At 49.4% G+C, this 24,260-nt stretch overlaps 1 protein-coding gene across 1 annotated transcript in view; it reads left to right on the top strand.

Moving 5' to 3' along the window:
• The first annotated feature begins 3,747 nt into the window (after positions 1–3,747).
• Positions 3,748–24,260, top strand: part of VAC14 (VAC14 component of PIKFYVE complex) — a 114,012-nt gene continuing 93,499 nt past the window's right edge. The window contains exons 1-9 of the mRNA XM_004057923.5: positions 3,748–4,224; positions 18,665–18,815; positions 19,164–19,331; positions 20,195–20,257; positions 20,813–20,920; positions 21,479–21,588; positions 21,894–22,000; positions 23,027–23,161; positions 24,089–24,238. Coding sequence (XP_004057971.3) covers positions 4,121–4,224; positions 18,665–18,815; positions 19,164–19,331; positions 20,195–20,257; positions 20,813–20,920; positions 21,479–21,588; positions 21,894–22,000; positions 23,027–23,161; positions 24,089–24,238 — 1,096 coding nt within the window. The 5' untranslated portion in view covers positions 3,748–4,120. The remainder of the gene's footprint in view (positions 4,225–18,664; positions 18,816–19,163; positions 19,332–20,194; positions 20,258–20,812; positions 20,921–21,478; positions 21,589–21,893; positions 22,001–23,026; positions 23,162–24,088; positions 24,239–24,260) is intronic.

Raw genomic sequence — 24,260 nt, 5'->3', positions numbered from 1 at the left:
GGTACACCAAGTGATTCCTAAGACTAAAGAAAAGGTGGAAGAAGCTGTGTGAAATCTTGGCTAACATGCCACCAGCCCCAGCATGGCTTATAGCCAGCCTTGGGGTGGCTAGCGGCAACTTCCCCAACTTCAGACCTGTTCCAGTGCTTCCCCAAGCCACTGAAGCTGTCCATATACATTTTATAAAATTGATCAGGGAGAAGGGAGGGGGAGAAACAAAAACGAACGCAGGTTGCAGCACAGTCAGCATTAATCACTAGATCAGCCTGCGCTCAGACCTGCTTCCTCATAGCTGTTTGGTGCCTGCTGTTTCAGAATCACGTAGACCCTGCTAAAGATCATAGTTCCCCTCAATGCTCTGCAGATAACAACTTGAACATTAGGAAACGTTAAGTTTTCCGTTTGAGATATTCATTCTTGGTCCTGTGTACCAGTGAAACAACTGACATCAGCTGATCTGAAGGACCTCACGAGAAGCTGATTCACCAAAGAATGCAGTTTCCACATCCTGATGATTTCATCCATCTTACCCAACCAATCAGTCACCCGGTTTTTCAGCCCTTCACCCTCCAGGATCCCCTTAAAAACCCCAGCCAGAACTCTTCCGGGAGATGGATTTGAGGGTCTCCTCCCATCTCATCACTCAGTGACCTTTGATCATCACTTTCTCTGCTGCATCCCCACTGTCTCTGTGCATTGGTCTGTTACTGCACAGTGGGCACACAAATGTGTTGGTCCTATAACACCACTGAGTCTAGGGTCCAAATCCTCCTAGCCCCTGAGAGAGGAGGAAGTTCCTTCTCCCTGGGACCAAGAGCTAAGCTCAGATCCTGCCCCAGTGTGAACCCTCTTCCAGGCTGGTTTGAGATTGGGTGCATTTCTTCCCTTTAGGTTTTTCTCGTGCTTCCTTAGCCTCAAACAATAACAAAATAGTCTTATATTAGCAAATTTGGAATGGCAAAGTAGCTTAACAGCAGGCTTGATGAAAATAACCCTTCCAACACATGCTTGTGGAAGTTACATTGAAGAATCCATTCTCAGCAAAGCAGACCAGGAGACTTCTAACTGGGGGATGTTCAGAAAATGTCAGGGTAGCTGTGTGGCAGAACTCCAAGGAGCACTGTGCACAGAATACCATGGGAATGGGGCTCCCTGGCCTCGTTCCACACTGGGCCCCCAGTGAGTGTGGCATGCTAAGTCTAACCACTTCTTTAGGAGCCTCAAGTCAGAGGTGACAATACTGTAACATTGGTGAGGGCCTGCCACATTTCAAGACCTCTACCTAATACCTTAAACCCTGTTGCCCTGAAACTCCAGCTACAATTACATTGCTGTTGGAGAAACTGCTTTGCACAGTTCAAGATTTTGGTACAATTTCTTACAATGTCATCAGCAGCCTCTTGCTACAAGTTATGTCATAACTTTTACATACTTGTAATAGCTATTATGAATAGTTGTTACAGAGCTATTACAAGTTCTAGCATAACAACCAAGCATCACACAGAGGCAGATGAATTGTAACTGTGAAATGATGACTAGTATGCAGTCAGGCATATCAGTTATCCCCTAGTCTAGAAGAGTTTCAACAGGAATGGTCACAGGTCAGAGAAGAGGAACAAGGGTGGAAGGCAAGGGTAGCCTTTGGGCTTTATTTTTACCACCACTGCTAGCTCAATTATGCATAAATAATCTTACCTAGTTGGCATTTTTCAAGATATTAGAGAAAAGAACCACTTCTTTCTAAGAACTTCTGACCTAAAGGTAGGCATTGGTCTGGGCCTTAAATAAAAAACTGGTTACTTAGCAACCTCAGCCAGAATATAATTTCAGGAGAAAAGAATACTTCTGGTAAAAAAAAAATTCCTTATTGTTTGAATTATTAAAAACCGTATCATTACCCTTGGGAAATTCAGTTCACCTCTAAGAAAAAGCCAAACCAAAAAGCAAAAGAAACATGAAATATATTAGATATGGGTCCCGTGGAAATGCACACACATTGGAGAAATAGAACCAAATCATTCCCATTGATTTACGTTTTTTCAGTGTTTTTCATCAACCATCATCAAAATCCTAAAACCAAACTTTGCAAGACATTTGGAGATGTCCTTGGCAGTACTACTACTACTTGTTAGCACACCTACCTTCATTCATAGGATTGTGTCAGCAAAGGTTTTAACAACTATGAAAACCCCACCAGTATAGGAGAATACATTTTTTATGGATTTTTCTAGACGTGATATATCCATGACTTGCCGAGTTTTGGATTAGCCTTTGTATTCATTTTCTATGGCTGCATAACAAATTACCACAAAACTAGGAGAGCAAAACAACACAAATTTATTATCTCACAGTTTCCATGGGTTGAGAGCCCAGTGTGAACTGGATTCTCAGCTCAGGGTTCCACAAGGCTGAAATCAAGGTGCTGGCCAGCTGCATCCTCATCAGGAGGCTCAACTAGGAAAAGATCTGCTTCCAAGAACCCTCAATGTGTTGGCAAAATTCATTCCTTTGTGGCCATATGACTAAAGTCCTTACAGGACAGTCTCTCTTCCACTTCAAATTTCTTCTAATCTCTTTTAAGTATTCACTTGATTCAGTCAGGCCCACTCAAGTTAATCTCTCTTTTTATTAATTCAATGTCTGCTGATTAGGGACCTTAATTACATCTGCAAAATCTCTTCTGCGATATTACATAATATAATCATGTGAGTGATGCATAGCCCATCATATTTACAAATCTTGTTCACACTGAAAGAGGGTATAATACAGGGCATGAACACGAAGGGGTGGAAATATTGGAGGTCATCCTAGAATTCTGCCTACCTTTGCCCTTTACTCATTGTGTCCCTGTTTCTGTTGAGGAAAATACTCCATTTTCAAGACTGTTATAAGGCCTATATATGCACTTTTCATTCATTAAAGAAAAGTATCACCATGCATTCTGAAACTGTTATTCTTTGAGCTCCACTGTAATCTAGCCCTTGTCCTAAGTCCCTGTTCACTCTGAAAGCTTATGATAGGAAAGGCTGATGCACCTCCCTGTTAATTGCATGTTTACCACACTCCGGCCATAAATTGCTTTTAAATATTTTGCCACATAGTTGGGATTTCTGTCTCACCATGTAATGTGATTCCCGAAGCAGCTGAAGGGGCTGCTTTCCAGGGGACCTATCTAGAGACCTGCACTCAGCAGATCTGGGGCCTTTCTCTCTGTCTGTAACCAGCCCTCCTAGGCATCAGAGCATGTTAAACACACCCCCAAATGGTGGAGTGACAGACACTGGTGGTACCTGAGATCTTAGGTGGTAGACAGGTAGTGCCATTTTTAATTGAGAATTTATTTTGATGTGTCTTAGAAAAAATATACCTAATCAAACTCATGGTTTTAGGGCATAAGCAAAGCTAAAAGAGATTTAAGGTATTTTTTAAAGTGAGTTGATTTGAGGAAAACATTAAATAGATAATACAAGTGGCTAGAATATGGTGAAAGTGATGACAGTGTTACTGCAGTTAGGGAAACGTCTGCATCTAGGAAATTGGTAAGTGACCAACTACTGAATGAACTAGTGAATTCGGTGACTGTTGAATAAATTATGTTAAGTGAATCAGACTCCAAGAACCCATTCGGTCTTACGAACGTCTACAGAAGCCCACCACGTGCCATCAGTTGGGCGTGAGCTACACACCCATTAAAGCACGTCTCAAACCACACTCCAGCCACCTGGAGCGCAGCGCGGTAGTGTGTGCAGTGTGGGTGGAGCCTTCCGAGGGCGTGGCCAATCCACCTGCGGCCTGCGGTGGGGGCGTGGCTGGCGAGGGGCGGGTCCTCGCGACGGAAGGCGGAAGTGCTGTAGAGTCATGTGACTCGAGTAACATGGCCGCTGTCTCGTGAGTCCGGCTAGTGCCGGGCGGGAGTTGTTAAGCGGCCAGGGTCAGGTGTGCTGGAGCGGGGTCCGGGCCCGGGTTCCAGGGCGAGGCGGCGGAGCGTGGCAGGCAAGCCTAGAGCGGCGTGGTCCATGCGCCGGCGCCGGGGGCAGAGCGGAGCCGCAGACTCCCCTGGCCCTGGCGCGGCCCCGGCAGCCGCGGGCTAAGGAGTCGCGAGGCTCCCCCAGCTGCCACCATGAACCCCGAGAAGGATTTCGCGCCGCTCACGCCTAACATCGTGCGCGCCCTCAATGACAAGCTGTACGAAAAGCGGAAGGTGGCAGCGCTGGAGATCGAGAAGTAAGAGCCGCCAGGACCCCTCCCTGGCTATGCAGCCCCTGACTGCTCTGCTCCCCAGGGGGACTCCTCACGCCTTCCCAGCCAGGGTTACTTTCCCAGGTTTTAGGCCCTTACCTTAGCGCAGTGTTTAAGAGCAGATTAGGAGCCATATCTGGGAGTCCCTGCTTTACTCCTGACTGGCTGTGTGATTTGGTCCCAGCTTTTTAACCTCCCGGTGCCACAAAGGGCTGCAGTGAGAATGAAGTGACATCATGTATGGGTAGTGCTTTGCACAGTGCATGGCACATGGTGAGTCTTCGGTGCGGTGCCACCCAAACCAGCAAATCAGAGAGTTGTCTCTGTGGTGAGAGAGAAGTCAGAAGCCGGAGAATTTGCAGGTGATGCTGACCAGCCTGGTTTCTTACCCAGCTTCTGAGAAGTGAAGGAAATTGTTAGTGACCAAGTAGAGAAATCAGGTCGGAAAACTCGTGATCTCAAGGCTCAGAGAGTTGTTTGTTTTATCTGTGTTATAACACCCTTCCCTGCAAGTGGAAGTAGAAATAATTTGACCTTTCTTGCTTCTGCAGTCTTGTTACATGTATGTGTAACAATGATCTGATATTTTACTTTATTTCCCAATGTACAAAACAGCGAAAGTTTAACTGGGGATGTTTTATTTATTTTTTTTTTCTGCAGTATTATTTTACTTTTGTGGGTTTTTTCCCAGTCACATTTTAGTGTTAAAGTCAAGTGAGTGAGTGATTTCAGAAAACTGGAAAGAAGCAGGCTGTGAAACTGGAAGAATACCAGTCTGCGAGTCAGAAAAGGTGAATTGTATTTCTGTTCTGTCCAGTAGAGTAGCCGTTGGCCGTGCGTAGCTATTATAAACTTAAATTATTAAAGATTAAACTTTAGTTTCTCAGTCACACTACCCGTATTTCAAGTGCTCAATAGCCACATGTAGCTATTGGCTGCTATATAGGGCAGCACAGATTATAGACTGTTTCCATCATTGCAGAATGCTCTATTGGACTGCTCTAATCTATTCCGTGGTGTGACATTCATTCGTTAACCTGGGGCAAATTCCTTAACTCAGGGTTTCTCAGCCTCTGCACCATTCACATTTTGGGGCAGATGATTTTTGGTTGTAGTGGGCTGTCCTGTGCCTTGCAGGATTTTTAACAGCGTCTCTGACCTCTTCCCACTCGATGCCAGTAGCACTCCATCCGTTGTAACAATCAAAAATGTCTTCAGACATTGCTAAATGTCCCCTGAAGGAGCAAAATTGCCCCGGTTGACAACTGCTGCTTGCAATCCAAATCAAATGTTGCTTTGGATTTTAGTTTCCTCCTAAACTAAAGGGTTCGGACCTTGATAAGAAATCCCCCACCCTGCCTCCATTCAGCTCTCATACTCAGTATGTCCACAACCAACTAGCTGCTTCTCTCATCAGACACCACTTTCTTGACTGCTCCTTTTATATAGCTTTTTGTTTATGCCTGACTCTCACGAATGCTAGCAAGTCTTATTGCACATTGCCATACTGAATAGAGGGACCCAGAGATGATACATAGGCATGGTTCCGTGTCCATGGAGTTTTGTTGGCTTCGAAGTTGCCTTGGCACCTAGTTTTGTCCCTCACCCACTCTGCTTCTCAGGAATATCCGGTTTTATTGTAGCTTGAGTCATCTGTTGAGTCCTTGAAGAGAGAGGTATTCATCTCAACATTATTGTTGCTTCCAGCGCAACCTGTGTATCTTTCTCACTCTGCACACAGTTCTGTAAGGGTTTTGTCTTTGATCGAGTTCATTTTGTATTGGACATTGCCCTTGATTTGTGGAATTTAGAGAAACTCACCAGTGCCTTGACTGTGAACTCCTTAAGAGCAGAGAGTTCTGTTTATGTATCTGTTTTGTTTATCCTTAGCACTTAGCCTGGCAGCACTTGACAGCTGGTGTCCGAATAAATGAATGACTGTACATTTTCGGTGGGGAAATAACATTGCAGGCTCAGGACCTTGCTGCCCAAAAGCGTGGCCTACAGACAGCAGCATCGGGATCACCTGGGAGCTTGTTAGAGGCTCTGCAGCTTTGCTCCAGACCTATGGAATCAGAATCTGCATTTTAACAAGATCCCTGGGTGATTTGTGTGCACATTAAAGTTTGAGAAGCACTGGCCTCAAAGACCCTCTCATCTGTTTCCAGCCTTCTCCAGTCATGCTTAGAATGAAGAATGGCTGGTTAGTTCAATGCCTTCCTCAGAACATATGCTTCACAAATTGCTTAGAGATAGATACTGACTTACTTATCTGTGCTTCACCAGCACCAGCATTTTGCTTGTCTGAGCACTTTCTATGTGTCAGGTACACATAGGATATTGTATGTTTTAATATATTCTTCATCTGGCCTGGTCAAAGTGACCCTCAGCAAACACAGACTATTAATTAATCTCTCATTAATCAGACTGCAGATGCCCAATAAAAGAAGAGTCTGAATATTGGCCGTTATCTGTGTAGTGTAAATGAGTCAGTTCATGTGCTCCCTAAATGAAAGTGCTTAGTCCTGTTCTTAGGTAAGTTGCCCCTTTAAGATACCCTATTTCCTGAGAGGCTGCGTGGCATGGTGTTTAAGAGCAGGCTCTGGAACTGGGGTTCAAGCTCCCATTTACTGGCTAGGTGACCCTGAGCAAGCTAATTAACCTCTGTGCTTCAATTTCTTCATCTGTAAAATGAGAATAATAATAATATGCATAGAGTTGTTTGAGCTAATGTTGTAAAGTGCTGTGTTAGTCTGTTCTTGCTCTGCTATAAACAAATACCTGAGACTGGGTAATTTATAAAGAAAAGAGATTTATTTGGCTCACGGTTCTGCAAGCTGTACAGAAAGCATAGCGGCTTCTGCTTCTGGGGGGGCCTCAGGATGCTTCCAATCATGATGGAGGGCAAAGAGGGAGCAAGGCGTCCCACGTGGCGGGAGCAGGAGCAAAAGAGAGTGAGCAGGGAGGTCCTGCACACTTTCAAACAACCAGATCTCTTGAGAACTCACTCACTATCACAAGAACAGCACCAAGAAGATGGTGCTAGGCCATTCATCATCATGGGAGAAATCCACCCCCATGATCCAGCCACCTCCACCAGGCCCCATCTCCAACACTGGGAACTACAGTTCAACAAGAGATTTGGTGGGGACACAGATCCAAACCATATCAAGTACTTAGTGTAGTAGTGGGCACATTGTAATTGTTACAAACTGTATACATAGAGAGAGAATTGTTATGTAATTGCCCTAATTATTTCTAACATACGTATATCACATAGTTGTCATCTGTCAGTACTGCTGTTACCCCTTTTTTTGGGGAGAATGATAGCCTCCTATATTTGCCCCATGCTAATCCCTGGAGCCTGTGAATATGTTATGTTACACAGCAAGGGGGAATTAAGGTTGCTAATCACTAACCTTAAAAATAGAGAGATTATCCTGTATTATCGAGGTGGGCCCAATGTAACCCTAACCAGAAGAGTCAGTGTCAGCGTGATGTGATGTGAGAAAACTTACCCAGATCATCACTGGCTTTGAAGATGGAAGGGAACCACCAGCCCAGGAATGCTGGCAGCCTCTAGAAGCTGGAAAGAAAATGGATTTTCCCCTAGAGCGTCACAAAATAACATAGGCTGCCAACATCTTGATTTTAGCTCAGTAAGACCAATAGTAACAAATGCGTTGTTCTTGAACTTTTTTAATTGTTTAATTGATTTTATAGAGATGGGGGTTTCACTATGTTGCCCAGGCTGGTCTTGAACTCCTAGGCTGAAACAATCCTCCCACTGCAGCCTCCCAAAGTGCTGGGATTACAGGCAAGAGCCACTGCCCCAGCCTGGTGTCTCCTTTTATGAGGACACTGATCCTATGGAATGAAGGGCCCCACCCTTAGGACCTCTTTTAACCTTAATTACTTCCTTATAGGCCCTCTCTCCAAACCCAGTCACACTGTGGATCAGAACTTCAATATATGAATCTGGGGCTTGGGGGACTGTTCAGTCCATCACAGTGATCATAGTGAAGCCTGGGAGTGCACGTATATAAAGTGCTGCCTGCCCCATTTTGGATGGTTGGGAGGATATAGAAAAGCTTCCTTTGGTTTGGCCATCGTATACCCTTCATCTCATTTATTTTGCATCACTGCCCTATGGGCGTGGTGGTGTTACCCTGTTTCACAGATGAGGAAACAGGCTCCTTGAGGTTAAGTAATCTTCCCATGGTTTCACAGCTAGAACCTAGCAAGAAAACTCAGGTTCATGTGTCTCAGAAGACGTCCCCACTGCATGACTGGTTTTCCCTACCAAAAAGGGGACATACTTATAATAAAAGGAATTTCATACTTGAGATTCTCCACAGTGGTTTTAGCTGCCACTTTCAGTTCTCCAGAGCTCAGGTGACAGAGCCAGTCCTGCCTATGGTGTTCCAGTGAGGCATTAAAACCACTAATAAGGGGGGATTGTATCATGATGACAGGCCTCTCAGACACTAAAAATGCAGAGATGGATGCTTGCCTCAACTGAAGGACCCCCAGATCCAGAATCTTAAGACCACCAGTGTGGTGTTAAGTGACCACACTGTCTAAGTGTTGGGATCCAGTTGTACAAAGTTCTGGAGAACTTTTGCCCCTACAACCTTATTCCCACAGGAGCACACAATTTCCTATAGGATAAGGCAGTCAGGTTAGGATTTTTATCATGGCTGTTGCCGGTTTTGTGGGTTTTCAATTTTAATATAGTCATTGATCTGTCGTAATGAAAAGGGTGGGAAGATGCCAGGCTGTCTTCCCAGAAGAGTCTAATGTGGGGGAGAAATGCTAGCAGGCACTCTGATCAGTGTGGTGGGTGCTTGCTCTGCCAGGCCTCATGGAGGCAGGGCCCCCACTGTCTCACTGCTGGCTGGGAGAGACAGCGCCACTCATGGTCAAGTCTCTAGTGGTTCTGAGCTTTGAGTTCCATCTGTGGTCCTACCTCCCTGAACGCACCTGATCTTGTCTTTGAACTTTGAGTTCAAAGCCAGCAAATGTAACTGTCCTGCTAGGTGGCCCAGGCCATGCCCCCTGAGAGCCCAAAGCCCCAGGGAGGGCTGCTGGGAGCAGAGCTGCTGAATCACGCCTCCCTGCCTGCTGGCTGTAGGGGAGGTGAGTCCCTGGAGCTCTGTGAACAGGTGAAAGTTGAACAGGTGAAGGTTGACCTGGTTCTTCAGAGCCTACCACGGCTCTGTGGGGAAGGTGCCAGAGTCATGCATCGCTTCAGAGGGATGCATTCTTTTTTTTTTTTTTTTTTTTTTTTAAACAGAGTCTCGCTCTGTCGCCCAGGCTGGAGTCCAGTGGTGTGATCTCACGGCTCACTGCAAACTCCACCTCTCGGGTTCACGCCATTCTCCTGCCTCAGCCTCCCTAGTAGCTGGGACTACAGGCGCCCACCACAACGCCCGGCTAATTTTTTTGGTTGGTTTTTTTTTGTTGTTTTTGTTTTTTTAATTTTTAGTAGGGGTGGGGTTTCACCATGTTAGGCAGGATAGTCTCGATCTCCTGACCTCGTGATCCACCCGCCTCAGCCTCCCAAAGTGCTGGGATTACAGGCATGAGCCACTGCGCCCGGCTTAGGGGGATGCATTCTGAGAAGTGTGTTGTTGGGCAGTTTCATCATTGTGTGAACAACATAGAGTTACTCACACAAACCTAGATGGTGCAGTCTGCCACACACTAGGCTATATGGTAGAGCCTACTGTCCCTAGTCTACAAACCTGCACAGCATGTGACTGCTGAATACTTAGGCAATTGTAACACAGTGGTATGTGTGTACCCCAATATATCTGAACATAGAAATAGTATAGTAAAAATATAACATTATCATCTTACGGGACCACTGTGGAATATGCAGTCTGTTGTTGACCAAAATGTCCTTATGTGGCACATAACTGTATTTATTACCCAGTGGCTCAAGGTAATTTTTGGAGTGCAGGTCAGAATTCCACCCAGCTTGGCTGTTTATCAGCAGTGGGACCCTGTTTAAATTGTTTAATTCTGGGGTCACAGGTTGGCCCCTGGGGGCTGTGACCTACACGCAGACCTGTTTGGTTTGGCCTGGATCACAAAGTATTTTAAATTGAGAAATTTCACAGTGAAATTCAGGTTTCTGGATTATCTTATGGACTTGGGAGATGTGGCTTTGGGGGCCCGCATTCCTGCAAAGCAAATTGTCGGGAGCTTTGCCACCTGCTGGCAGATTAACCAGAGCCTGTTTTACCTCCTGGGCTTCCCCCATATCTCCTGCCTGGCCCGTGTGGGCATTTGAGTTTGTGATCTCTGATTTAACCTCTTTGTGCCTCAGTTTTCTTATTAAAAAAAAAAAGCCCCTTGAAAACATTATGCTAAGTGAAAGAAGCCAACCATAAGAGGCCACATATTGTGTGATTCTATTTATATAAAATGGCCAGAATAGGCAAATCTATAGAAACAGAAAGTAGACTCGGGCTTGCCTAGGGCGCGGGGGAATGGGGAGTGACTGCCAGGGGGTGCAGGGTTTCTTTTGGGGATGGTAAAAAAATGTTCTACAATTGATGGTGGTGATGGTTGCACAGCTTCGTGAATATACAAAAGGCTGCTGACACCTACACTCTAAAAGAGTGAATTTATGGTATGTGAATTGTGTCCCAATATTTAAATTAGTGCTGTTTTGTTACAGTCTGAGGGAAGCACTTATTCAGTAGTCACAACTACTGTCACCCGAGATCAAAACAAGCCTCCTACTGTCACTGACTCTTGCTTCTCCTTTGTAGTTTTTTCCACTGGTTGGATCCACTATATGCTCAGTACATGCTCATTCCTACGTCATATCTGCTCATTTCTAATCAGTTCATTCCTAGGTCCAACCTAGGTTGGTTGGTGGGTGCCCAGCCAACATTTATGGAATGAGCACAACCTCGTGTGCTATGTATAAGATCACAGCTTGTCTCTGATTCTGACTTTGCACTAATACTGTTATTTGAGCATGTGCAGTACAGAGCACAGAATGCAGTTACCTAATTTAATTCTCTAAAAGCCCTGTAAAGTCATTGTCATGATTAACCCACCTACAGCTGAGGATGTTCCCTCTGAACACGTGGGAACCTGAGTTCAGTGGCTAGAACCTCTGCCACCTAGGACAGAGGTTGGGACATAGGGCCATCACCAAATGACATGGGATTGGAGTTAAATGAAATCACGTGCCTGGCACACAGTGGGCACCCAGCTGGTGGTAGCTGTGCTATTTGGGGAGGGGATAGTCTAATATAGTGGATAAGATTTTAGATCTTGGGGTTAGAAAAGCCTAGATTTGATTTTTAGATCCATCATGTACAACTTGCACGACTTTGTGTATATTTCTTAACTTCTCTGAGCCTCAGTTTCCGCAAACTGTAAAATGGGTGTAATGGTACTTAACTCAGTGGCTTGTTTTAAGGTTTCAATTAGACCCTGTATGTAAACATGCAGCACGTTGCCTGGCAAATAGTAAGTACTCAGCTGATGGTTACTCACTGTGTCCTGCGTTCACAGAAGACCAGCGCTAGAGCCTCATTTCAAAACATCTCAAGTAGGCACCTCCTCTGTACTCCCTGTGTATGGAAGGAATGCCTTGCCGGTGACCAAGCACTGTGTGAAAGTGTATAGAGAAAGCTACGTTTCACTTGGGGGCCTTAGTTCTGCACAAGGGAATTGCCATCTGTAATTGGGTGCAATTGGTTTGCAGCTGAAGTGGCTTAGGGAGATGGGAGGGAGGGACTGTGACATAGTTGAAGGGATATGGACTTGGTAGATGTCAAGGGTTCAGACCTTTCGTGACCCTAGGAAAGGGGCTTGATTTCTCTACAACTGTTTCAGGTCTGGAAGATGGGAGTAAAATAATAATAGCTACAGCAGGAGGTATCGTCGGGAATAACTGACCCCTGGAATACTCAGCAGAGTGTGAGTGCTTAGGAAGTGGTCAACTCAGTAGTCCTCGTGTGACCTGTGACAGTCTCCTGCGACTGTCACCGTGCTGTGGTACAGAGTTAAGCTAAGGGGTCCTGTGGCTGTGCTGGATGGCCCCAGGCTCTCCCTTGGCTCATGAAAGTCCAGATGTGTCTTGCAGTGTCCGTGGCTGCTTCTCCTGTCAGGTAGTCGGTGCGGCAGTCTTTGAGACATTGAGGGTGGCGTCAAGAGCTTGATGTTGGCCCCCCTTGGGGCTTGTATCTTCTGGGGAATGGGTGTTCCTGCCATCCTGCAATGCCACTGGCCATCTGAGAACCCAGGCTCTGAGCAGCCTCTAGAGGACACCTCTCCAGCCAGGGTTCTTTAGCACTTTTTGGAGGAAACCAGGCAGAAGTGGATTCCCTGCTCTGGTGTATAAGACAGCGATGTCCATGCCCTTCACATTAGTGAAGGTCTCCAGGGATTTGTGATCGTGAGAGTTTCTGGGCCAGATACTAACTTCAAAACTAGTTCAGCCTCAGATCCCCCACCTCTGGCTCCCAACCTGTAGATGAAAGGAGGGATAGTGTGGTCTTTTGAAGAGACACTAAACCTGGAACTGGGGCTGCCCAGGTTTTCAACTGCACTTACTCTGCTTCCCCTTGTAGTTGCTTTTTTTGTCTCTGCACTTGCCCTGTGAAGTAGAGACCACACCACAGGCTGGCTGACTAGGGCAGTTCTGGAGCACCTAGCGAGGGGTTAGAGGACGCCTTCAGCTGTCCTTCAGGCGTCATCCAAGCCTGTGCACCTTTCCCCGGCCAGCAGCCACAGCTCTGGTGACCTGAGCCCTTCTTGGTGTGCATTTTTGGGTCCTAGTAATGGTGCCCTTTGCTCCTGCTAACCTGGACTATAAGAGTAGAGGGTGAGGACCGTCCAAATGCAGTATTGATTAACCCAGCAGGTTAGGTTTGGGTTTGCAAAGCACTCCCATGTCACCAATATGGCAGTGTGGGGTCTTGCCCAGGTTTTCCTCGCAGCTCAAGCTGCCTGTCACCCCTGCCCGTCTTGACAAGTGTTTCCCCACCTACTGCACTCAAAGTTCTGAACTCGGAGAGAGGCCTAGTGCTAGAGATGCAGACACATGGTGCCAGTCCTCAAGGACTTTATCAAGAAGTTGTGGAGGGTCCAGGCACGGTGGCTCATGCCTATAATCCCAGCACTTACGAGGCCAAGGTGGGCAGATCACTGGAGGCCAGGAGCTCAAGACCAGCCTGGCCAACATGGCGAAACCCCGTCTCTACTAAAAATAGAAAAAATTAGCCAGGCGTGATGGCAGGCGCCTGTGACTCCAGCTACTCAGGAGGTTGAGGCAGGAGGATCGCTTGAACCTGAGAGGCAGAGGCTGCAGTGAGCCGAGATCGCACCACTGCACTCCAGCCTGGACAACAGAGCGAGACTCTGTCTCAAAGGGAAAAAAAAGTTGTGGAGGTAGGAATCACGCATGAGAAGGAATTTACCTGCTGACATTCGACAGCGTGTTGCTGGGCACAGAATGAGGGGTCCTGAGTCCTTCTGCGCTCACTTCGTGGGATCATCAGGAAAGGCAGGGGGTTGGATTTGAGCTGAACTTTGAGGGCTGGGTAGAATGTTTAAGGGACCAGGAGCTTTTCTAGAGAGTGGGCAGATGGGAGGTGCAGCATGGGCCAGGCAGGGCGCAGTAAGAAGGCAGGCCTGGCTGGAGTAGAAGCCTGTGCTGGGAGCCCGGCAGGAAGGCTGCAGAGGTCAGAGGTCGGCCTGGCCCTGTTTTGCTTGCCCCAAGTGTCAGAAAGGAGGGTAGGCTTGATTCGTGGAACAGATTCTTCCTGCCGGTGGCCCAGGGGTTGACCCCAGGCCCAGTGCTCTCCAGACTGACATATTGGTAAGGACGTGTTCCGTGGTTTTCCCTCCAGCCATTGTTTGTCTGCCTGATGCCTGTTTTCCTGGAGATGAAGAATATTCTACCCTTAAGTGCAGGGGCGGAAACAGTAGAAGCTTGGAGTTCCTGGGGCCACAGGGCCTGAATGGGCTGTCATTTTTGTAGTGGCCTGGGGTGCTCTGAATTGAGTCCTAGTAGGACTCTGGTGGGGGAGGCCTTCCGGCTGGTGCCAAGCAAGAAGACGTTTGCTCTTTGCAAAGGTGAGGGGGTGGGGAGGGAATGCCCAGCACAGAAATCCCCCTTGCCTCCGTCAGGAGGCCCTGTTACTTTTGCAGGCTGTCACTCCGACATCAGAGCCACTTTCCTCGTACTCTTCAAAGCTTCCTAAGTGCCATTCAAACCCATACCACCCACTGGTGCAGACTGCCCTTCCTAAAGTTCACATCACGCGTGAGCTCATGGTCTTCTGCAGCTCCTCACATCCACCGGGGCTAAATGCCAGTCCCTTTGCTAAGTGTCCAGGGTCCCATGCTGCATGACTGGGAGCAGCTTTTCCAACCCTGTCACCTACTTCCCCTCCACCTGTGGCTTTTCTTTCTGCCAAACCAAATGCCTGCTCCTCCTTCCTCTGAGCCTTTGTTCAGCCTCATCCTAACCAGCTCCAGAACGAACACCTACTCATCCTTCAAAACCCGTCTACAATGCTGACCCTTATAGAGCCCTAGTACATCCCTGCCCGGCAGACACGGGTCGTTCTCTTTCTGGCCTGCCCCGAGTCACCTCATGCTCTTCTTACCAAGTGTTTTTTCTGTTTGCACAGTATTCCTTAAGCCCTCTCTTCTTTCCTCCTCTTCCCACGCTGGCAGAGAGCTCCTTGGGGGCAGGGAATAGCTCTCATCCACTGGCCATCGCACAGGAGGAGTCTCCTCTCCAGTTGCTCGGGGGATGTTTGTGACCTGAAACAAGGAGACAGGAGAGGAGGTGGCTCCAGGGTGGTCTTCGCTGCCATGCAGGTTGGCTTTCCTTTGGACCCCTTGCTGAAGCCTCGAGGATGTCCCCACTCCCACTCCTAGTGTCGCTGTAACTTGTACCAAGCGGAAACATGTCCTGGCTTCCTGGGCAGGCGTGGGGAGGCACAGCTGCTTTAGCGGGCCTAGGTGCATCCCACATCCTGGATTCTTCAAGAACAAGGAGACCAGGTTCTAGATCTTCGCAGAATTTAGGAAAATAAGTGTTTTCATCAAAGGCATTTGAAATCCAACTAGAAACAAGTCATTCTCAGTTCTCAGAGTAGATTTATAAATTCTTTAGGCAGTGTGAAATCTCAAATTCAGTCTCTTAGGATTAAAGAAAAGGTCTGCTGCTGCATTGGCTGGGAATCGAACCCGGGACTCCCGCGTGGCAGGTGAGAATTCTACCACTGAACCTCCAATGTTCCAGATGTGAGCAGCTGTGTGTGTGCACCTCCCTTTAACCCCATTCCTGGGCCTCCTTGCATATAAGTTGATTAACAGAATATGAAGCCAGTCTCTGATGCTGCCACATCAGCACAGTTGCAAGAATGGAACACTCAGGCTGCAGAGCAGGAGGGAGAAGGCAGGAAGCAGGAGGGTGTACGTGTCCAGTTGATTTACCTTCAGACCTTGCGACAGAAACTAGAGCTTGAGTCTTTCTTGGTAGCAAAAGTATATTAAAACTTTGGGGGGCTTTTTCCCCCTCTGATGTTTGAGTCCTCCCACCGCCTTCTGTGTTTAGTCTTGTGTTAAACTGTGTTACTGTTTGAGTCCTCCCACTGTATTCTGCGTTTAGTCTTGTGTTAAACTGTTACTGTTTGAGTCCTCCCACCACATTCTGCGTTTAGTCTTGTGTTAAACTGTGTTACTGTTCTCAGGTTTCATGCCAGCTTCCTGCGGAAGACTGGCCAAGGCTGAGGACAGCACAACAGGAGTCCCCTTAAGGTGAAGGCATCAAGTTCATGGCTCCACAGCCATAGTGAGTGTTTCTCTGGAGAACCCAGCAGCTCTCATGTGTGCATTTAGCAGGGAAGTGTGGTTCCAGATTTGTGGGCACCCTTGGCTGCTGCAGGTCTGGTGTAGTTGGAGAGACTGACTGGCTCCTCTAGCAGGATCTCTCTGTGAGGAAAACTGGCCAGCAAAAGGCAGAAAAAGCAACACTGCATTGCATTGGCCAGGAATCGAACCCCGGCCGCCCGCATGGCAGGCGCGAATTCTACCACTGAACCACCAATGCTCCAGCTGTTTGGTAGAGCATCTGCAGGGCTTTTGGCAAGGGGCTGTGTCTGTCAATACTTAGGCACTCTGCCAGATGATTGGGTCTCACCTGGCTGGTTTGTCCAGTTTGGGAGACCAAACAAGTTGATGTAGAATCATCCTTGCCAGGCCTTAGTATGCTGTTTTGAGAGTTGAGGCCTATGAACTGGAGTTCGCATTCTATCCAGAGGCCCTGGGTTCATCCACAGTCCCAGTCCCATAAAGACGAAAGCAAGGGGCAACTCACAGGCCACTTGTACAGCTCCTTCCTGAAGCACCCATCTCCTCTCCAACGTCCACCAGCCCAGAGCGAGACCTATTTTGTCACCTCTTGCGTGAACAGTGCCTGGCGCATGATAGGTGCTCCATATGATTGGCTGTATTAAATCTTTACCGAACCACTGCCCGGTCCCTCTTTGAACAGCCTTTTTGCCGGAGTGCTCGCTGTCTCACAGGACAGCACATTTGGTTTTAATTACTAGAAAGTCCTAGCTCTAACTGTTAGAAAGCTCCTGAGCTGGAACCACACAGACTAATGGACACCTTTTGGACATGACTGTTCTTAAAATTCTTCAAGTCAACTTGAGACCCCATTTGTGGAACAGGTGAGCAAGATACCTGCCATGATTTGATGCAAAGCAAGGAGAGAGAGTGCCTGCAGTTACTTTTTAAAGTCTGAGGTCTCTAGACTGCCCCTTTTCCACCTTCAGTGGCTCCACCAGTGTCATCCCTCACGCTTCCTGTCCTCATTTCACAAGCATCTCCAGGCTCCTTAAGACAGTCTTTCATATGCCCAGCTCCCTGGTACATGAAATCTATTCTTCTAACTGGAGATTCCCCAGTTACCACCAGCAGCCCATCCCACTGCTGTACTGTTCTCTGGGGCCCCAGACAAGGTTGGCTACTTCCGCATCCTCACCTCTGCTAACAGGGTTCCTTTTGCCAGGAAGGCCCGTGTCTTTCCCTTCTGCCTCCTTGAAGATCCAGCTCCATCCAACTTCCAGGAAAACTCCCCTGACCACCCCAGCTGCCTCTCCTCCATCAGTGATCTGGGGCACTCCTGCCACCACATGCCATGTGAGATTTGGGAGGGCAGAGGCCTGGCCTTTGTGTCCATGGGGCTCTGAAAACAGACTAGTCTGTCATGGAGCCAGGCCTCCCTCAGCTCCTCCACTCAGGGCAGGGCCTGCCTTGGGAGTCATCCTCCCTGGGTGACCAGCAGCCCCTCCCTCCCACGAAGGCAGCCTCCCTCCGACCTGCTCCTCTCCCTGTCAGCATCACTGTCCAGGGAGACACCTGGGGGCACCGTCTACCCTACCCTCCTCTCTCCTCTTATATCAGCTATTACTGCTTTTCCATTTAATTCTAGAAACAGTCCCTGCTGCTCTTTCCCACTGCCTCAGTCACATTTCAGGACCTCCTTACCCCATAGCTACAGTGTTCTCCTGAACATCCCCAGCATCAGTCTCCCGTCAAACCCATGCCTGCCCCAGCCCAGCTTCTCCAAGCCACCACCAGAGATGTCCAGTTGGAACATGGGGCTGAGCGTGTCATCCCTTGCTGGAAAACTTTCACCGGCTCGTCTTTTCTTTACCTGTCTCTAGCCTCTCCCTCCACACGCTGGAGCCCTCATCCTGTCCCAGATGTGCCATGTCAGCTTGCGTGGCCTTGGCCAGGCTCTTCCCTGTGCCCGAGGTGCTCTGCCTTCCTTTCTTTACCTGTAAAGTGCCTGTTACTGTTTTTAAGATCTGACTCAGCTGGCACCTCCCTGTAGCCCTCCTGGACGGCCCGAGGAGACTGAGCCCATTGCATTTTCTTGCTTCTGTGATATCACTGGTGCCACTTTGCTACAATTATTTGTTGGCATGTGGATCTTACGCATTACACTGGGGCCTGATTCAGCTATGTGTCCCAGCAACGTCCCTGGAAATAGTCGCTCAGACGCAGAGAATTTCTGAGATGCACGAATGGAAAGCTGAGTAAGTGTTGAATAAAGACAGTTGATCAACTGATAATGCATTGCACTTTTTTGGTCCCCAGTGACACATTGATTTGCATTCTCTCAGATTCCCAGAAGTGAGATAGCACCACTGTTCCTTATTCCATTGTACACAAAGGGAAACTGAGACCCAGAATAGGGAAACAACGATGACTCAGCCAGCAACAGAACTGAGAGCTGCCCTGAGACGCCTGTCTCCCATTTCCTCTTTCCAAACAGGTCATCTCCCTTCTTCATTGCCGCCCCAGGCCCTGGAGGCCACAGCAGAGGTAGCCTGATTCCCACAGCCCCTCTCTCCTCTCTCTCCAGGCTGGTCCGGGAGTTCGTGGCCCAGAACAATACTGTGCAAATCAAGCATGTGATCCAGACCCTGTCCCAGGAGTTTGCCCTGTCTCAGCACCCCCACAGCCGGAAAGGGGGCCTCATCGGCCTGGCCGCCTGCTCCATCGCACTGGGCAAGGTGGGCCTTTCACCCAAGGGACAGACATACCAGTCCTGGCCTTGACGCTGACCAGGCCATCCCGATGCCTTCCCTGTCAAGACCCAGTAGGGCATTGCAGACCTATGTTTTATTACCACTCTGTCCACACCTGAGACCAGCAAGGCTGGCTTTGCGGCCTTGCAGCCTGGTCCCCTAGGCATGGGCCCTCTCCTGGGAAGCAGGCTTGGGAAGGGTTTTTGAGCCCAGCCCTCACACAAAGGCCTGAGCACCTTCAAGGGAGCTGGGATGTCAGCTGGCACTGCAGGCTGCAGGGCCTGGGCTCCAACCCATTCTGATCTGTCTGCTCCTCCTCCTGCCCCCTTGCAGGACTCAGGGCTCTACCTGAAGGAGCTGATCGAGCCAGTGCTGACCTGCTTCAATGATGCAGACAGCAGGCTGCGCTACTATGCCTGCGAGGCCCTCTACAACATCGTCAAGGTGGCCCGGGGCGCTGTGCTGCCCCACTTCAACGTGCTCTTTGACGGGCTGAGCAAGGTAACCGCCCTCTTCCTCCTCCTCACTGAGCTGCGCTTGGTTCACCCACCTCACTTGACCTTCTGGAACCTTGGACCCCTTTTCCCAGATGCAAGCAGAGCAAACAAGCATGTGGCTGCAAGGGACACTTACTGTCTGTTGAATCTAATCATGTTTAATGGACTTGCATTTATACCTTTTTTCATTTCTCTTTTAATTCATTTTGATTGCATTTGATATAAGTATCAGTCTGCCACACAGTAGAGGGAAGAAGCTGATAGTCTGTGAAACACTCGCCTCCCTGGTAGAAGGGGATGATGCTGACGCCATCGTCCAGACCATACTTTCCCTTTAGGGAGGGCTGCACTTAGTCTAGCTCATAAGTGCCCTAGAAAAAGCTCATGCTCTCCTCCGTGCCTCTTGCAGCCTGGTGGAGTTCCCCTCCCAGGCACGGAGCAGCCCTGCAATGCTGCTGCCCCTGCAGAATGCCACGGAAGTTTCTAGAGTATCAGCCTTGCAACTACCCTGTCCCCTCCTCCAGGAGTGGAACGAGGACCCAGCGCTTTAAGATTGGAAACCCCTGGGGAAGGCTGACGGGAAGCAACCCCGTGACCCAGTCGCAACAGGGAACAGGAACCCCAGCGGGTCATGGGAGAAGTCCCTGAACAGAAGGGTATTTCCTGAATCTGCTCCTCAGCCAACTCCATTGTACCCACTCCCACTTTCCCAGCCTTTCTCAAATGTGTTCACCGAAAGGGTGATGTTCCTGCTAGATGTTCCGGGCTGCACCAAGGCCTCGGCTGCGGATTTGCAGGAAATCCCTGGTCTTGCATCCAACCGTGACCCTCGCCTCTGTGTCCCTCCCCTGTCTGTGCCTCTTGCAGCTGGCGGCCGACCCAGACCCCAATGTGAAAAGCGGATCTGAGCTCCTAGACCGCCTTTTAAAGGTATTTGTACTTTGTCCCCACTTTTATTTCTACAATCTGTTTCTCCCGTCTGTCTGTAAAGCTTAGAAATTCTGTCATTGAGAATGTTCTTCTTGAATTTAAAATATATTTTAAATTTACATGTACTCCCTGGTGTGCAGTTCTATGACAAGAATATAGAGCTCAATCACCACTATCAAATACAGAACTGTGCCATCACCCAAAATGTCCCCTTTTGTTGCTGCCACCTAGAGCAAAGAAGCTTGCCTGTCACTTTCCACACCACTCTGGCCCTGACAGCAGGGGCCTGGGCATTCCATCCAGACCACAGAGAGTAGGGTCTTGCCATTCAGTTGGTTCTCTCGACTTTGATTCCTGCTTTCAATCTACCCGTTTTTCATATCCCGTGGACTGGGACAGGATGAATACTCCAGAGACCTCTTATGCCTAGCTCAGGATCTGCCATTTTCCTTGGTGGCCGCCTGAGCGCTAGAGCCAGCCCTGGGCAAGTGATTCAGCGAGGTCAGGCAGCCCTGGTCTCGGGCTCTCGGCAGCTCACTTTCCTCTGATCCACAGGACATTGTGACTGAGAGCAACAAGTTTGACCTGGTGAGCTTCATCCCCTTGTTGCGAGAGAGGATTTACTCCAACAACCAGTATGCCCGGCAGTTCATCATCTCCTGGGTAAGGCCTGGCCGGACACCGTTTCTCCAGCCTCCAGTTTGGAAAATCTGCTCTCTAGCACACTCTTGTCAGGCCCTTTGGCTATAGGAACCCTCCATGTTCTCCCTCGAATAGCCATTAACACCTGATAATTCAAAAACACCTTATTCAGCTTTGCCCCCGAAACCCACCATGTTGGCCCTGAAGGGATCAGGTTCTTGTTGCCCTGGAAGGGAGTCCAGTTCTTTCCTTGTCCCAGAAAACACCCGAGTTTCCTTTAAAGCCAGCAGTGCTACTTCCAGCAATCTCACTTTTTCTAGCCTTTTCTGTCCTTCCCCATCCATCCCCTTCTCCCCTGGGCATCCGAATTTCCTTAGAGTCAAATTGCCATTCCCCTGCACATTAAACAAAAAATGCTGGCTGTCCTTGCCAGCACGCTCCTCCTGCATGGGACACCTGCACTGCAGGGAAATGATGTCTCAGCAGGGTCCCCTTCCTACAGCCCAGTCCCAGAGGCTTGGTGAGCAGGAAACAGGGTTCTGGAGCTGACTTCCCCTCCTGTTCCCTTCCCCTGGTCAGATCCTGGTTCTGGAGTCAGTGCCAGACATTAACCTGCTGGATTACCTGCCGGAGATCCTGGATGGACTCTTCCAGATCCTGGGCGACAATGGCAAAGAGATTCGCAAAATGTGAGTGGAGTAAGGGGCAGGAAGCTGCTGCCTGCTGCCACCCCCAGCTGTGCCCATGCGCTTCATGCCCACAGAGAGGCCGCGGCAGGAGGGCAGGAAATCACCTCTTCTTCCTGGCTCTTGTGCTTCCCGCATTGAGGAGCCAAGAGCCCATCAACCCCCAGCATCTGAAAATGATCACCTGACAAGTCCAAAAGCCAAGCCGCCCTCTGGGTGGCTGACCCAGCACGGAAATGGGGCTGGTTTGAGGCTCCTCCAGCCCTGGCTGACCCTCGCTGTTTCCACTTTCCTGTTCTTGTTCATAGGTGTGAGGTTGTTCTTGGAGAATTCTTAAAAGAAATTAAGAAGAACCCCTCCAGTGTGAAGTTTGCTGAGATGGCCAACATCCTGGTGATCCACTGCCAGACCACGGGTGAGTGTTGGGGGAGGGCCCACAGCCACGGCTGCCACTGCTACTGCCACTGCCACCTCCGCAGAAGCCCCTTTCACCATCTCAGCTTCAGTGAGGGGGCAGGGGAGATTCCTGGTAGGAATATTAGCCAGTGTGACAGTGGGCCCTGGGAGAGGTGGAGTGGGTTTCACAGAGGGAGGTCTGGGTTCTGTCACCACAGAGACACAGAGGTCCTTTCACCTGGTCTGTGTGGCCTGTGTGGAGTAAGATCTGGAGGTTTCCTTACTGGTGAACTTGGCCTTGGCCCTGAGACTTGAAATGCTTGGAGCTTGGGATTATGTATCTGTTCACTTCTGCTGAGTATCAAACCACCACAAAACGTCATTCCCTAAAACAACAGTCACTTATCATAAGTCTGTGGGTCACCTGGATGGTTCCACTCACCTGGGCCAGGCTTGGCTAGGCTCAATCAAGTACCTGCTGTTAACTGTAGGGTTGCTGGGGTGAATGGGCCACAGTGGCCTCACTTATGTCTGGCAGTTGTCTGGCTCATGTCATGCCGGGACCATGGGGGCAGCTGGACCACATGTCTCATCATCCAGCAGGCTAGCCTGGGCATGCTCATACGGCATCAGTGGGATTCCAAGACAGATGGTAGAAGTGAGCAAGGCCTGTTGAGGCCTAGGCTTGATCCAGCCACATCATCACTTCCACCACGTCTCATTGGCCAAAGAAGCAAGGCCAGCCCAGATTCAAGGGGTGGAGAAGTTAACTCCACTCTTGATGAGAGGAGGAGCAGAGTCCCAGTGCAGAGGGGCAGGGATGCGGCTGCCCTTACAGTCTAGCACAGGATTGTTGCTCCGTCCCAGCCTGTGTCTCCACCTTTGGAAGGCAAAGCACACAGGTAGTAGAGCATTGGTGAGGCTGGAAGCCGTCAGGCGCTTGGGTTCCGCAGGCCGCCAGCCCCATCCCACGTGTATGGTCAGTGGGAGGGAGCACTCGGGCTGCGCGTGCTGGCCCCTCTGAACCCCCTGATTCCCCTTCCAGATGACCTCATCCAGCTGACAGCCATGTGCTGGATGCGGGAGTTCATCCAGCTGGCAGGCCGCGTCATGCTGCCTTACTCCTCCGGGATCCTGACTGCTGTCTTGCCCTGCCTGGCCTACGATGACCGCAAGAAAAGTATCCTTTGCTTTGGGAGAGAATAATTGAGAGAAGCCCCAAAGGGATTATGAAGTTGAGGGACCCTGCACTGGGGGCTGCGGGCTCTCTTAGGATCCATCACACTTCCATAGTCCCTAGCAGCTCGGGAAAAAGAGATGGAGCCAAACGTGGATTAGGAAAGCCAGGGACCCGGGGCTGATGCTGGCTGTCCCCACACCTTGCCTGGTTACTTGCAGATCTGGAGCAGCTCTCCGGGGCCCCAAAGTTCCAACCCTCTGAGTTCATACTGCCCCACCTTGGGCTGGGGAGATCCTGTTGGTGGGAGGGTTTAGGAAGGGGTCCTAAGAGAAGAAATAGGCGCATTTCACAGGGGCACCAGTATGACAAGGAGAGCAGGGGCTCAGTTCGGACAGCCTGTCTGCCTAATGTAGCCCTGAGACGACTGAGCTCCAGACTAGGAATACGAGGTTCAGAGAAGCCTCCCCTGGCTGGGACCACTCTATATTAACCCATTTTGCGTTGCTATAAAGGAATACCTGAGGCTGGGTAATTTATGAAGAAAAGAGGTTGTTTCAGCTCCCGGTTCTGCAGACTGTACAGGAGGCATGGTGCCAGCATCTGCTTGGCTTCTGGTGAGGCCTCAGGAAGCTTTTAGTCATGGCAGAGGCGAAGAGGAAGCCAGCAGGTCACATGGCAAGAGGGAGCAAGAGAGGTGGGAGGCTTTTTGAAAGAACGAGCCCCCTCATGAATAATAATAGAGCAAGAACTCACTCAACTCGCTCAGTACCATGGGGAGGGCACCAAGCCATTCGTGAGGGATCCACCCCCATGACCGAAACCCCTCCCACCAGGCCCCACCTCCAACACTGGGAATCACATTTCAGCAAGAGATTTAGAGAGGCAGGCATCCAAACCAGATCACGCTCCTTACATCAGTGGACTCAGGCATCAAAGAAGTGGCCAACGTGTGCAACCAGAGCCTGATGAAGCTGGTCACCCCCGAGGACGACGAGCCGGATGAGCTGAGACCTGGGCAGAGGCAGGCAGAGCCCACCCCTGACGATGCCCTGCCAAAGCAGGAGGGCACAGCCAGTGGTGAGTGGACTCCGTCCCTACC

The sequence above is a fragment of the Gorilla gorilla genome, chromosome 18 (genome assembly GCF_029281585.2).
Source record: "Gorilla gorilla gorilla isolate KB3781 chromosome 18, NHGRI_mGorGor1-v2.1_pri, whole genome shotgun sequence".
NCBI classification, from domain to species: domain Eukaryota; kingdom Metazoa; phylum Chordata; class Mammalia; order Primates; family Hominidae; genus Gorilla; species Gorilla gorilla.
Note: the sequence above shows the minus strand (reverse complement) of the source record. Positions and strands in the feature narration are given on the sequence as shown.